Genomic DNA, 16613 nt, shown 5'->3' on the forward strand with positions numbered 1-16613 from the left:
GAATATAGACACAGATCTGGGGGTTGTTAGTGGCTTGAAAAACAAATCCACTTGGACACCAACACTACCAGGTGGAAACACCATCGACATTTTCCACAAGCGAGTTCTTGAGGACATCAACAAACTAAATACAAAGAAACTTCATGAGACATTTACTTTCAAAGATAACCTCACTAAAGGAGAGCGTATTGCCCTCACTACACTCACACAGACTTCCACCATTGTGATCCGTGAAGCGGATAAAGGAGGGAACATTGTAATCATGAATGCAGACGATTATAACAATGAAGTACTGAGCCAATTGGCAGACAACTCTTGTTATGAACTAACCACCCTCAATCCAATGAGCACGCTGACCACACTAATTAACGATCACTTGCACAAGTGGAAAGAAGATGGCCTACTAAACGAAGAAGAATACCTGTACCTCAAGGTACATAAACCAACATATCCATGGCTTTACACCCTCCCCAAAATCCACAAAAATCTCCCCTTCCCACCAGGCAGACCTATTGTCTCTGGCATAGGGGGCCCAACTGAGAGATTGGCAGAATATGTGGACTTGTTTCTAGGCCCTCTGGTCAAAAATCTACCCTCATTCATTCAGGACTCCAAGCACATACTAAGTGTACTAAGTGACCTGGAATGGCAACCCAACACCACCATAGTAACTATGGATGTGGTTGCCCTCTACACGAGCATCAATCCTGTCCTAGGCATAGATGCCATAACTCGAGTTCTGTCCAATAGACCAGCATCCTTATGGGCACACACTCAAATGTTAATCTCTATGATGACCCTTATCCTCAACAATAATTTCTTTATGTTCCAGAAAATCTGGTACAGACAAAAACGTGGAGTAGCCATGGGCTCCAAATTTGCGCCATCTTTTGCTAATCTATTCATGGGTGCCTTTGAAACCAGCCACATTTGGGGCACCAGTGGCAGCGACTATACCGACTCCATATTATATTGGGGTCGGTATATTGATGACTGTATCTTATTGTGGACAGGTACAGACGAACTTCTCCAAAGTTTCTTCGAACACCTCAACCACAATGATTGGGAACTCAACTTCACCATGAAGTCCAGCAAAACCAATATAGAGTTTCTAGATTTAGAATTCTACATACACGATAATAGACTACACAGTAAACTTTACAGAAAACCCACTTCATGCAATGCTATTCTCCGAGCGGACAGCTACCACCCACCACACCAGATTAAATCAATACCTTTCGGTGAATTCTTGAGAGCTAGAAGAAACTGTAGTAAGGACAACGAGCTTACTGAGACCATACAAGATATGGAACAAAGATTCGGAAGACGTGGTTATCCCCAAGCCACCCTGTCCACCGCAAAAAAGAGACTTAGTAAAGTCACGAGACTAGAAACACTTAAATGCAGCAATACTAACAAGGCGAAAGATTCAACAGTGAGGATGATTACAGAATTTAACAGTCTACATAGACCCATCCGTACCAGTATGTCCAAACATTGGAATCTACTTAAAAAAGATCCAGTACTCAAGGATCTAATTCCTCCAACTCCCCAAATAACTTTTCGCAAAGGAAGAACCCTTAGGAACAGACTAAGTCCAACAGTTCCAAGGATAGACATGATTCCAGACTGGCTGACACAACGCAGCAAAGGGTTTTTCAAATGCGGTTTTTGTGTCATGTGCAAATGGGCAAAGCATAAGACAATGAAGTTTATCGGACCAAATGGAGACACTTATGACATCAGAGTGAACATCAACTGTACCACGAAATATGTGATATACATAATTGAGTGTCACTGCGGCAAACAATATGTGGGCAGCACAATAAGGTGTCTCAAAGACAGGATCTCAGAACACGTGAGAGCAATACAAAAGGAAGACCCCAAATACCCTGTTGCGCTTCATGTAGCCAAATGCCAACCTAACACCGAAGACTTCCGCATCTGCTTTTACGGCATTGACACTGTACCTATTCACATAAGGGGTGGCAACCGAGAACTGATGTTAAGACGCAAGGAAGCAACCTGGATTATGCGTCTACGCAGCATTGAATTCGGTCTGAACTATGACCCTGAGATGCAATACTTCCTAGGGGACTAAAAGAGACAGAAAATACGAGAGCATAGACCAACTCTAAGATCTCTTGAACACAAGAGGCCCATTGTAACAAGGCAACATTTTTATTTATTTATGCTTACACGCATTTTTCAACTGCACCCATATACCGCAACGCCCTGTTAGTACTGTTCTTTAGAAGCATACCTATGCAACCATTTGTATTGGAGTTTATAAATGTTATTACTTTTCGTTTTTAACCATACCCATGTAACTACATGTATCTGGGTCATGAATGTGCCTCACCTTAATGTGTTTTATTGTCAAATCGCCTGCGGATTGATACACTAGATCACACCAAATATATACTTTATTAACATGATTAAGAATTTGTAATACCAAACAGCCTCCGTAATAATAACCAAGCCCTAATTCCGTTTTTATACACACTCACTCTGCTAGCTTAATACCGCTATCAGTATACCCACTGGCCAACAATATTTGCAAATAAATACTCGTTTTTTTCCCTACAAACCGATCCCCTACGATACCACAGGTTTCTCACCTTTTCCGTCATACTAACTATAGTATTTCTTCTTTAAACAGTCATAAATTACACCTGAACGACAAGTCCGCGCTCTAGTTTCTCATCAACTTTGAGAAAAAAGTAGCGGAAATAACCTTTAAGTACCCGCCCCCACTTCCTGTTAGGCGACCGTCTTCGACAAACGGCGCCGGGAACAACAAGAGGGGGAACTAAGCTAACCAGGTAAACCGTCTTAAAACGCTCGTACCGGCGTTTTCTCGCCTGAACTTAATATACACCAGACTGGCACAAAAAATGCTATAACACAGCGCTTTGCTGTTTATTATTTCCTCCACAGGTGTACCCGCCTGTTTTTGCTGTTCGATCATTACAGTTACAAACTTTTTCTCCTCCCGGTTATGGCCCATTTAAGAACTCAATAAGGTACGAGCATCTCTATGATTAATTCTTTTGCCTGTGGTAACTAACTCTTATAGCGTTTTGTCACATTCTTTTGACGCTATACATTCGTCTCGCATATAGGTTCGAATTATACTACGCGCTTAAGGCGCCTTCATCACACTCTCGCCCGCATGGGCTTCTGGCCACATCACTTTAATCTCGGCTTCCATCGGAACTAGGGTGAGTTGCTGTAATGTGTATAATCTTCGAATTTCGACGGGTAGGACAACTCGAGTTTGGCTTTACACTTAAATAAAATAAATACATTTATATTCTACAGAAACGTGCTCGAGCCTATGCATGTAATGCGTGTTTCTAACAAAACACGTGATGACCTATGTCTGACTATCAAATTAATAGTCTTTAAATAAAGTGTGCTTACTAAACACATTTCTTTACTAGATAAATCCCCCCTCTTTCCGTGCCATCGCTCAGCCTGACCAGTGGCATTTGACTAATGATTGGTGATTTCATTGATACCTGTAGACACCACCATATGGCTGTACTACAAACCTTAAACCGGGAACAGATTTTAAATTTCCTATAACATCAAGGGTAAAGCATTAACCGTCTAGACCCACCACCCTATATCGACAATATCCTGCTACCAATACAAAATACTTATTGAATCAGACCATATGTACCAATGTAGTTGTGACAGGATACTGAACAGAATATTTTTGTCGACTGTACTGTATTAAAGTGTTTATGCCAATAACAAGACTGCTTTCATAGAGCACCTATAATATTAAACTCACCGACAAGTCACCACAGGTTACAATGGCTTGTACACCTGCTCACTAGCACTTATACTTGTTCACCAGCACTTATACTTGCTCGCTGGTTTTTATTACTTTGTAGACTCTGTCCGAATTTTTCCCGAACCATAGCCATATCTAAATACACTGCTCTTTAGTGTTTACTTTTAGAAAGATATATTTGCAGACTATTCGAAGTCACTTCCACACATTCTGCATAATCACGTTATAAAGGAGATCACTAATCACCTACACTGAAGTCACCAATATTCCAAAATTTCATGTCACATATGTATGACACCATGTCACCCAATGGCATGCTTTCTCTGCATCACGAAGGGTTCACCTACCACTTCTAATATCACACGTATAGAACGTCCTTATAAATATAATTTTTGTATCTATACCCAGCCCTGAAGATTCGCAGCTTGTTTCCCTGCGATGAAACACGTGTTGGCCACAACAAGAGGAACAATAAAGTTTTCTCCATATCAAGGATTCTTCTCCATTATATATTTCTTTCTGGATACATTGGTTTCTGACTTTGTAACATTGTTGATGTGCTTCTATTACTAATGTTATTCCCTACCTGAGACCATTGAGTTCCAAATACTCTCTTCCTAGAGCAGGGGCTTCTGTTGCTTTTGTACATTTGTGTGGATTTCTGGTCCACCTTCGAGCGGTTACGAGGGATTACCGCCCGCCCCATTGCCTGGAAAAAACAATACCTGACAACCATAAAATATCCTACGGTTACCCGGCTGTGCGCCTTTCATAATCTGGAATACCTTAAACCCTCTCAGTAGATCCAGGATTTGTTCTGGGGTCACCAGGTGACAGCGGACGGCAGTCACACTGGCCCCCGTGTCACGCAGGGCTTCGGCTTTGCGCCCATTTATGTTCACCCACTGGCTGTATTTCCTGGTGTTGGCGGGTAGGGGAGCCCGCGGGATCATGTCTCTTCCCCCTAGGCAAGCCAGGACCATGGCGGCAGGTTCCCACTCGGGCTGCTCCTGTTCGTACTCTTCATGCTCTTCGGAGATTTGCTCTTCTCCTAAGGCGGCGGCAGCCACCTGGCGGGGCCCAGGAGTCTGGTTCTTTGGGCAGTTCGGGTCACTGGCATAGTGGCCGACTCGCTGGCATCGGTGACAAGTAACATTGGCTCGGAACCCCGGGCGCATCGGGGGGTTGCCCCGGCCGGCCGGGGGCGGGGTGTTGTTCGCGGGAGCGGCCGGGACGGCGTCTCTGCCCCGGCCCTGGCCTCCTCCTCCTCCTCGGGGACGATGCTGACCTTGGTTGGTTCTGTTCTGCTCGTTGGGCCCACTCCGGGCCACTCGGGTGCTTTCCCACCGGTCAGCCTCAGCGGCGAGCTGCCGTGGTTCAGTCAATTTACTGTCGAGGAGGTGCTGCCTGAGCTCGACGAAGCAGTTGTTGGAGAGGTGCTCCCACACAATGAGGTTGAAGAGCTGCTCGTAGGTTGTTACGTGGCTACCCTTGATCCATCCCTCGAAGGCTCGGCTGAAATAGTTCACATATTCTACCCAAGTTGTACCCGGGATCCGGGTGCAGTCGCGGAACCTCTGGCAGTACATTTCGGGCGTAAGCCCATATCGAGTGAGGAGGGCGGCCTTCATGTGGTCATAGGACGTCATTTGATGGTCCGGGAGCTGTAGCAGGGCATCGCGGCCTTCGTTGACGAACCTCCCCCATAGACCGGCTCCCCAGTCACTTCGATCGATCCGGTGGGAGGTCATGGCGATCTCGTAGGCCTTGAACCACTGCTGTATGTCGTCGTTCCGAAAATATTCACGGACCACATCCTTGGGGATGTGGACCTTTGGTTCGGTGGTGCCCGGGGTGTGCGGGCGCTCGGGCACCCCTAGATCTTTATTCTGTTTCCGCATTTCTATCTCTGCTAGCTTGCGCTCATGTTCGTATGCCAGTCTTTTTTCTTCTAGTTCTCTCTGCCTTTGCTTTTCTTCCTGCTCTTCTCGGAGCCGTAAGTGTTCTAAGTTTATCTTTTGTTCGGCCAGTTTCAGCTCTCCGTCCAACCGGAGCCGCGCCAACTCCAATTCATGGAGTCGGCTTTTCTCTCGTTCTTGGATCTCTTCCGGGGAGAGACCCGTCCTCCTTTCTTCCGTCGGAGTGGTGGTTGTTTCGGGTGTCTCGCTGTTTCGGTTCCGGGGTGCAGCCGCACCCGTTTCTGCCCAAGATTCTAGGGCGTGTTTGAAGTCCTCTTTTGTGCTCAGCCCGGTGGTAGCAATGCCCAGTTCCATGCAAAATTGCTTTAGCTCTCGATGGTTGTAATCTTCTAGCTTTTCCATCTGGAATTTCTCTGCGGGTCCGCTCTCTTTTGTTGTCATTGTGGTTGAGTCGTGGGGTGAGTTACTTTCTGTACGTTACGCGTTGATTCGGATCGCGCCGCTGGCCACCAATGTTAGACAGGGACCTGGAGGGTCGGCCGAGGACAAGGGGAGAGGCCTCCGGTGAGGGCCGTCTCCAGCGATCGTACAGACAAGTAACTTCCCCCCCACAGATGGACACCACACAAGGATAAGGTTAACGCTCTTTATATGCAGTTCTTGAAGTAAGGTAGTACGGTACAATGAGATCAGGACACGAGGATCCTCTCAATTCTAGTCTCTGGAAGGGAAAGGGGGTAGCGGGACAGTCTTGTTACCAATCTGGTATTTGAGATGAGATGATGGTAGCTCACAATCCTCGAGCTCGGCGTTCGGGAAGGTCGGGCCGCGGCAGCGCCAGCAGGTCCCGAGGTGGTCGTAGGTAGCAGCGGGCCGCGGCAGCGCCAGCAGGTCCCGACGAGGATGATGGTTGCAGAAGGCCGCGGCAGCGCCAGCACGTCCCGACGAGGATGATGGTTGCAGAAGGCCGCGGCAGCGCCAGCAGGCAGGACGACAGTTCACAAGGCAGGGCTGCGGCAGCGCCAACAGTCCGTCAAGGATGAGTTCTTCACGGTGTCTCTCGACTCCAGGATACAACTGCCTTCCTGCTCTGGAGCTGCCTCAGTTATAGGTCTGGCGCCCTTTGATGTCCGGACCCTCGCACTTGGAGGTCGGGAGGTCCGGGATGAGGAAGTCCAGACACCCAGCAGGGGGGTGGAGCCAGCGCCCGGGGAGGCTGGGGGCGATCGGCACCTGGCGGGGGAGAGCCATCGACACTTCTTTCTCCCATTGACCTGCCAAGTGGTCCGTTCACCTCCTGGGTGGATGGTGGTGCCGGGATGTCGGGGCCTGGCCAGGCCCAGGGTTGGGGTCGAGCTGAGGACACGCGGCCTCGTGGTGCAGTGTCCAAGATGGCGGCTGGGTCGGGCAATGGTGCTGACGGTGGCCCGGGCCAGTGATACAGAGATATCCGGGAGCAGGCGTCCCGTAGGGGACGGGCTGTGGGTTGCTTCTGTGGGTAGCACCTGGAGAGCCGGTGTCCGGGCCCTGTCATGCGGGGAGGGAGCGAGCCCTTCATGGGGCCTGTCCAACATATATATTTATATTTTTGTTTGTACATTTTGTGCTTGCTGTGTTTGAGATTGTGTTCCTTTTGCCTGTGTTGTTTTGATTCTATGGCCTGCTATTTTTCGCCAGGAAGTTCTTTAGTCATTGTATAATTTGTCATATTGTTGTACTGTTATGCTGGTTATGAGACAATGTCATAGGCAGTATGTTTTCTATTTCTGTTATGCAGCGTCACACCGCATCACCATGGAATGTTCGCAATGTATTTAGGTGACGTCACCGGTTGTTGGGTGACAGATGACAGCTGACTCCCTTCATGCTAGTTGTTCATCCCGCTACTGCGGGCCCTTGTTGTTGTTTTAATAAATCTTATCAAACAACACTATCTATTCTCCTTGTGTTGTATGCTACAATTGTCGATGAAGCTTCAGGAATTTAACTTCAAAATTGAACACATTAAAGGAGGAAAGAACAGTAGGGCGCATTGTTTATCCAGATTGCCAGTGAAGGAGAAAATAAATGAGGAACGGGACAACAACGAATGTGTAGTTGCGCATATTGACGCAACTGTAATGTGCGAAGGATCCATAAATGATGAGGAATGGGAAGAGAGTACGAAGAAAGATACTGTCTTGGCCAAGGTGAAGGAGTATGTACAAACCAAATGGCCACATGTGAGGAATATACCAAAGGAACTAAAGAATTATCAACAAGTGAGCGACGAATTGACTCTAGAAAATGGATTCTTAAAAAGAGGTGAGGTCTTTGTGCCGCCATTAGGACTCAGACAGAAGATAATTCAGATGGCTCACAGAGGACATCCAGGCACCACGGCCACAAGGAACGTTCTAAGAATGCACTATTGGTGGCCGGGTGTGGACAGCGAAGTTAGGAATCTTGTTGACAAATGCGAGCAATGTTTAAGATCTGACAAACATTGGAGAATAGAAAAAAATGAGTTGCAGATGGTGCAAATCCCTGATGGTCCCTGGGCCAAAGTAGCGATAGACTTTGCTGGACCCTTCAATATCTTGCCAGATGAATGCAAATATTTGATAGTTTTGACGGACTACTACACTAAGTGGGTGTGTTACAAATTCGTGAAAATGGTTACAACGGAAGTGGTAATAACATTTCTAGAAAAAACCTTTGAAAGAGAAGGACAACCAAAGGTTATGGTGTCTGATAATGGATCACAACTGGTATCACGTGTGATGGTAGAATTCTTAGAAAAACGTGGAATAAAACAGGAGAAAACACCTCTTTACAGTCCCAAGAGCAATGGTCAAGTAGAGAGGATAAACAGATTCTTTAAAGAAGGAATCCAAATGGCTATTGCGAATGATATGGATGTTAAGGAGTTTATTAAGATAAAGATCAATGCGTACAACAATACGCCTAAAGAAGCCACGGGGTTCACTCCGTTTTTCTTGATGAGAGGAAGAGTATGCAACACTGTCATAACACCGAAAATAGGTGAATGGGAAAAAACAGCTGTTGAAGCAAGACAAGTGTGTGAAAAGGAACTCAATGTGAGGGAGAACATAATGTGTAAACAAATGAAGAATAAGACATATTCTGACAAGGTGAACAGAGCTAAGGATAAAATCATTGCACCTGGTGATTGGGTGCTAGCAAAAAAACCTGGTCTGGTGAGCAAGGGAGAGTCTAAGCTCAGCAAACCAATGAGAGTTGGCAGAGCGTCAGGTGGAGCTGTGTTTGTTGAAGGTGAAGGATGGCGTAATAAAGATGATATAGTAAAACTGAAACTTGGTCATGAACAAATTATAATGAGAAGAGCTGAAAAGGGAGAAGGAAGTCTAGATAATAGTGTCCTAGAATGGGATGATGTGTCTAGTAGCCCAGATATGTTACATTCCAATGCCAGTCGAGGACCATCTTTGGTCTCAGGTGAAAGCTCTACCAGACTTTCTTCTGGTTTCGAGGACACTGCTTTAGTTCAGGAAGATTCAATGATAGACAATGAAGCAGAGGGAAATGAAAATACTGTAACTGGCATGAGTGATGTTGATACTAATCTAACCGGAGGGTAGCCTTCAAGAACGGGCAGAGTTATCAAATTGCCTACCAGATTTAAGGACTATGTTATGGAATGAAATTCAGGTTAAGTTTTCGTGGAGGAAGGGAGATGTTGTACTGTTATGCTGGTTATGAGACAATGTCATAGGCAGTATGTTTTCTATTTCTGTTATGCAGCGTCACACCGCATCACCATGGAATGTTCGCAATGTATTTAGGTGACGTCACCGGTTGTTGGGTGACAGATGACAGCTGACTCCCTTCATGCTAGTTGTTCATCCCGCTACTGCGGGCCCTTGTTGTTTTAATAAATCTTATCAAACAACACTATCTATTCTCCTTGTGTTGTATGCTACACATATTTATTCTTATTTTGGCTGTGCTTGCTGTGCTTGAGCTTGTGTGTGCCTTTCACTTTGATTCTATGGCCTGCTATTTTTAGGTCTCGCCTGTCGATGCGCATGCGCATCGAGCAAGCGAGACTATAGGGGCTCATCGACTCTTTTCTAGCTTGCAAGGAATCGTGGCGATTCCTTGCAGTGCCCGTGACTTTTAAGGTCAATGCGCATGCGCATTAAGCTTATGCGCATGCGCATTGACCTTAAAAGTCACGGGCGCGTGCATGTCCGTCTTTGTTTACCCGCTCCTCCCCTCTCCGCCCCCGTTCCGCCCCCTCCCCTTCCCGCCGTGTCGCATTTCTCCTCCCCCCTCCCCTCTCTTCCCTCCGGCTTCTTTTTTTTTGTTTATTTTACTCGCACCTCTCCCCTCTCCGCCCCCGTTCCGCCCCCTCCCCTTCCCGCCGTGTCGCATTTCTCCTCCCCCCTCCCCTCTCTTCCCTCCGGCTTCTTTTTTTTTGTTTAGTTTACCCGCCGTGTGACACAGATCCAGCATATACCCTTTCTAAAATACTAACCAGCTACCCCGTTCACTTGTTGTCCTAGGATCGAAGTACATCTCTGGTCTTTTTGCATGTCCCCTACATACATGCACAGGCCGCATGCTAAATCCTGAACTCACCAGCTATCAGCCTCCTCACCACGTCTTCTCTACTATGCTCCTTACGCCACTACATGATGTCCTTCACAAGCATCCACACGTTGCAGCAACACTTTTCAGCTCTCCGCCCCCGTTCCGCCCCCTCCCCTTCCCGCCGTGTCGCATTTCTCCTCCCCCCTCCCCTCTCTTCCCTCCGGCTTCTTTTTTTTTGTTTATTTTACTCGCACCTCTCCCCTCTCCGCCCCCGTTCCGCCCCCTCCCCTTCCCGCCGTACATTTAAATATCATTGGGAACACGATAAGCAAAGGCGGCTTAGAGGTAAAAGTGATATTAACATCAGTTACGTTGCTCTGGGACGTGAGTTTTAAAGGCGGCTTGGAAATAAAGGTTAATGCTCACTGTGCGTTCTCGCTGCAATTAAGGTGCGAGTGGAGTTAAACTAACTCATTTGTTTAAAATACATTAACACAGCGGAGCTCGCAGAGACACTTGCTTAGGAGAGGGTGCTCAAGGACATAGATGTTAAAGGCGGCTTAGAACTAGAGTTTAATGCTGACTCGCCATATATATAAAGGTAACCTGTTTCATTAGGTTACATTTAAATATCTTTGGGAACATGATGAGCAAAGGCGGCTTAAAGCTAAGAGTGGATATTAGCATAAATTAAGCTGCCGAAAGACGTGAGCGTTGAAGGCGGCTTGAAAATAAAAGTTAGTGCTCGCTGTGCGTATTCGCTGCAATTAAGATGCCGTGCGTGGTACTTGGGAAGGCTGCCCATCTATGCACTATCACTGGGTTATTGAAGCTGTTCCTTCTGCAACCGCAAGCACATGCTATCTCGATACACAGTTGTATTTGCGTGCTCACCCCCCCACGCCCTCTTCACTGCTTGAACCGTCCTCCCAACCCCTCTCTCATAGGGATGAGGGATAAAAAGCCTCAACACACACTTGCGCTGTTCTGTACAAAATATAATTATCCCAACAACCCCTCACCCTCAATCCCTCACCCTCAACCCCTCACCCACCCTCAACCCCTCACCCACCCTCAACCCCTCACCCTCAATCCCTCACCCACACTCACCCACACTCACCCACACTCACCCTCACTCACCTTCACCCTCACTCACCTTCAACCCCTCACCCTCACTCACCCCCAACCCCTCAACCCCTCACCCTCATTCACCCTCACCCTCAACCCCTCACCCTCACTCACCCTCAACGCCTCACCCTCAATCACCCTCAACCCCTCACCCTCACCCACCTTCACTCACCCTCACTCACCCTCACTCACACTCACCCTCACCCACCCTCAACCCCTCATCCTCACTCACCCTCAACCCCTCACCCTCACTCACCCTCAACCCCTCACCCTCACTCACCCCCACTCACCCTCAACCCCTCACCCTCAACCCCTCACCCTCACTCACCCTCACTCACCCTCACCCACCCTCAACCCCTCACCCACCCTCAACCCCTCACCCTCAATCCCTCACCCACACTCACCCACACTCACCCTCACTCACCTTCACCCTCACTCACCTTCAACCCCTCACCCTCACTCACCCCCAACCCCTCACCCTCATTCACCCTCACCCTCACTCACCCTCAACCCCTCACCCTCACTCACCCTCAACCCCTCACCCTCAACCCCTCACCCTCAACCCCTCACCCTCAATCCCTCACCCACACTCACCCACACTCACCCACACTCACCCACACTCACCCACACACCCTCACTCACACTCACTCACCCACCCTCACCCACCCTCACTCACCCTCACCCTCATGCTAAAGATTTACAAAAAAAACCATTAACAATTCTAAAAGCACTAACTCTAATGCTGCGAGACCTATTGCATTTCTAATGCTTGTTATTTGTTCCATTCCTGTAACAGTTCTCTCATGTAAAGTAACTGGCTCTATTGCACTGCGCTCTGACACCTTCGGGTAAAGTCCGCGCTTTATAAGAATGCATTAAATAAATAAATAAATAAACGCATCCGTAGGACGAGTTTTACTAATAATGTCACTTTCATTCAAGCATTTATTCATATGACGCATGCGCAGTACACCTTGCCGTGACGGCGCAGGCTAGAGTTCCTCCAAGATGGCTGTCGGTCCCGGAAACACCAGCCAGATCCGCGCATGCGTCCGCTTTGGCGCATGCGCACTGTCTCGCTCCAGCCGTCAAGCGACGCGAGTTGCGACAGTCGTTACACAGCACAACATGGCGGCGGCAACGATGCAACAGCAGCAGCGGGGACACAGCGGAGCCCGGCCCGGGAGCTGCGCTGACCTCTGCCCCGACTGGATGGGGCGGGAAGTCAGCACCGGGGTGAGTGCTGCGAGGGGGCTGTGTCTGCAAGGGCCGGCACTGGACTACAGTCAGACCAACCGGTGTAGTGAGCCCGAGGTGGGGGTCTCCACTGAGGAGTCAGGGGCAGGAAGTGTGAATGCCATGGTATATAGCGCTCCAGACTCCTCGAGGCGCTGTGGTGTTGTGTGTGAGTGCCCTGAAGGTACCTTGTCCTGTTGGGGGTCGCCGGCCTCCCTCTGTGATGGGGAACAGCAGTGACAGGCCGGGCACACTCTGCATTAGTTGCTCTTCCTGTACTGTGTGGCCGATGTGTAATCCTGTAGGTTCTTCTGAGGAGTCGGAGGGCAGGTGGATGATCTGCTTTACAGCCACCCCTTAGCACAAGTCACAGTGCTTATAATATAATCCATAATGCTTCAGTGTGTCCAGGCATCAAGCGGGTGGCAGATGGAAGTAGGGCCTGTGGGAATTGACTATTCTTAAGTCACCCGGGACTTCAGCTTTTATGTGGTAAATCGGATTAGCATTGGGCCTATGACCCTTTCGTGTTCAAGGACTTGACTACCTGGTCTGATTACGGTTGGCTGAAATTATAAATCCTGTTGGGAGGGTCTTTGGCATCTCTAATCCAAGTCTGAAATATAAATACGCTTTTCTGTCTGTTCTGGTTACAGACAGCCAGGCTTGTCGGACACTCTTGGGTCGAATGTTGTTTGACATGTGCAGTGGTCCTGGAAGCATGTCTACCATTAGAGACCAGGGGTACCAGTGACCACTCTATGGGGCCAACTAAGGAGTATCTAGTAGCAATATTGCCAATGAGGGGTATAAGGGGTCCGATCAGGAGTGACAGTAGGGGAGACATCTCAAACCTGGTTGTAGGGGGGTCTGATATTTCTCACTCAAAGGATATTTCAGGGAATTACGTACTCTATGCCAGAGTGTGTGACTGCAAGGTTTAATCTATGGTCCATGCAATCTTAACATTTAGTTCTGCAAGTGAAGGGGGAAACGCTGACTCCGAATAATATATATTTTTTTAAACCTGCTTATTGTAGATGTACTGAATAGTTTGATTTGCTACACGTTTTGTCATCTGTGATAGTGAAGTGTGTTGATGCAGACCTGATTTGATATAAAACCTCAAGTAAATTGTACATACTACTATATGCAGTAATTTGAGCCAAAAAGGTTATTACGTTTGTCTGTCCTGCATTAAGTAAAGATTGGGAGAAGCCTGATCCTTAAGATGACTTGCAAAAAGTCTTTTGGGGCATTCCTTTTTCCTTGTTTGCTAAGGAAAATTGATGTAGTGCAGTACATGGAAAAAAGGCAGCATTGATTTAGCTACACATTTCACCAGTGCAGAAAAGGCACATGGTCAAAGGCATACATTCACAGAAAACGGGCAAGATGACAATTTGACACTTTATGGGTCCCATTAGGATGTCGGGCGGTGGCAATCAGCCTGACATACTAACCCGCCCTCCACCCATTTCCCCCCACCCCTGCCATATTACTATGGCGGGGGGCTGTGGCAGACAGAAAGACCGTCCTCCGCTTTTCCGCCCGGTCAACATGTCAACTGCGCGGAAAAGGGTTTTATGCGGTGTCTGTTAGATACAGCCATCCATATTAGGATGTGGGCGGGAACATGCTTATGTAAATGTATTTGAGCTTATATAGCGCACAGCTCCCCGCAGTGGGTTTCCCGGCGCTTGCTTAGGGAACCCGTCCTGGTATTCCCCTGTGAGATAACCCCAGGCAGGGTATCCACAAGGTTAAAGCCAGGCATCCCGCAGCGAGGGGCCGTTGTGGAGATTAAGCAAGCTATTGCCCAGAGTCGCAGAGTGTGAACCCGTGAGTCGAGAAAGCACCGGAGCGAGAATTATCAAGTCCGCGGAATTTTTAGCCCAAGACCCGCCGAGGCGGGGAATTGGAATTGAACCCTGGTCCAGGGCCAATCTCAGCTTCCGGGTCTGCCGCCTCTAACCCCTGAGCCACACTTCTCCACCTTTCCGTGGCAGAGTTGCTGCCACGGAAAGGCATGCGGGGAATCACCTGCGGGGGCTGTTGCGGGCCCCCAGGGATTCTGGGAGGTGGGGGGCGCACATGGGGGGTACCTATGGTACCGCCTTGCACTTCAATGTACAACGTGGCATGCACCGCACCGGGTCTGTCACGTTGTCTATTGAACTGCGCAATGTGCATTTTTAGCATTGCGGCGGGCGGTGCTCAAAGCACCGCCCGCCGCAATGTTAAAAATGCGGGATGGGCGCATCCTAATGGCCCCCACCGGACCGATGCCCTTATGGAGGGCGCATCTGTTTTACGCCGGGGTGGCGGGCGGACCATCCTAATGGGCCCCTTTATGCCCTGTGCACTTAGTTTGGCAATATTTGACATGAAAATAAAGTAGTAGCGTAGGAGAACCACCACTGGTGAAATGGCTTTCTGAAGGCAGCTGTAGAGTAGGTGGGTAGACTATAATTGGAAAGAGTAGACACAGAAGGGGGTTCCCCAAGGGTAACTTTAGGATGTAGGCAGGTAGTAGGGGGAAAAACCAATGCAAATAGAAAAGAAGAACACCCTGCCTTAGGATATAAAGGCCCTAACCAGAGGGTCCAACAAATATGTATGAAGGGGTGATTAGCCTAGGGGTTGACACAACACATAAGTCACATGGTCAAATCAAGAATGAACAATACAATTCATATTTGAAAATATATATGTTTTTTTATTTTTAAGGATAACAATGATATAAATATAAAGTTTTTAGGTATCACATGTATATATAGATCATAAATAAGACAGACATAGATAAGCAAACAACATAGTAAGGAAAATTCTATCCTACCCAGTAACGGCCACACTACACACACTCTAACTCACTTACTTCAATCTTTACCCACTCTTTCCTATTTAATCTCATTCACCATTCATGCTACATTCATTCATCTAATCCTGGCGAGTACAACACAAGGGTGGTTTAACGTGTTGTATAGATCGGGGTGTTTTAATCCAGGGAGATGGTTTTGACTACGGGTCCTGATGTAAAAAGGACAATAGCCATTTTCCTGGAGACATACGCCGACGCGCGTTTCGGTGGCAGGCCAATGGGGCCACACCTTCGTCAGGGCAAAGGGCAGTATACTGGGAGGGGGCACAGGAGAAAAAGCAATCTGAAAGATAGAGAACGAAAACAAATTTCATTTTACTTATATCAAAATGTATATGTTTTTCAGAGAGTACTTCTGTGCTAACAACATATATTCTTTACAATTTAATATGCAGTAAAACATCTTAGACATATGAAATCACTAAGGTTCAGGAAACTTGATTTTAACCCTCTGATAAACTTTGGAGCCAGGCTCCTACACTTGACCGGTGATTGCTGTGCACTGTCAAACCCTCTAGAAACACTCCCTGGGAGGGATTCCCTATTACGTGGAATCTATAAAGGCGTCAAGATAGCCTTAACCAAATGGACCATAGAGCACAATTTACAACAACACTCAATCTTCATTTTCAAACAGATATTAAAAACCTTTTTTTTGTGTATCAGCCACATTCACATAGTTCATGGTACATACCAGAATTATTTTCTTTTGTGCACACATGATCCTATAAATGAGGACAGGAGCCTGGTCCTCGAGGAGCAGATAGTTAAGCTAATCCTGGTTCAGTCAATGGAGGTCTTAGTTGAAGGCTAAACCCAAATTTACTATCGCTTTTTCTCTCAATATTTTTACCTGTAGGTGTATTTTATTCAGCTATTCAAGAGATGTCCTAACGCAGTTGGGGCCAGTTTTTTGTAGGCAACACTTCAAGTCGGTTCGGGTCCTGTAAGGGGGATAAATTAATGTCATCCTAGTTCCAACTGCTCAGATGTTTCTATTTGGGCCAGAAATTCAATCGGTAACCCATATCCCTACTTAACTTAAGCGCTATAGGTGTATAGAAAACCCTTTTTGACATCCCTCTAA

General features: G+C 47.5%; 1 protein-coding gene across 1 annotated transcript in view; it reads left to right on the forward strand.

Annotated features, from left to right (window-relative positions):
* The first annotated feature begins 12493 nt into the window (after positions 1–12493).
* Positions 12494–16613, forward strand: part of PSMB6 (proteasome 20S subunit beta 6) — a 53823-nt gene continuing 49703 nt past the window's right edge. The window contains exon 1 of the mRNA XM_086946227.1: positions 12494–12645. Coding sequence (XP_086802353.1) covers positions 12538–12645 — 108 coding nt within the window. The 5' untranslated portion in view covers positions 12494–12537. The remainder of the gene's footprint in view (positions 12646–16613) is intronic.

Source organism: Lissotriton vulgaris, chromosome 12 (assembly GCF_964263255.1).
Source record: "Lissotriton vulgaris chromosome 12, aLisVul1.2, whole genome shotgun sequence".
NCBI lineage: Eukaryota > Metazoa > Chordata > Amphibia > Caudata > Salamandridae > Lissotriton > Lissotriton vulgaris.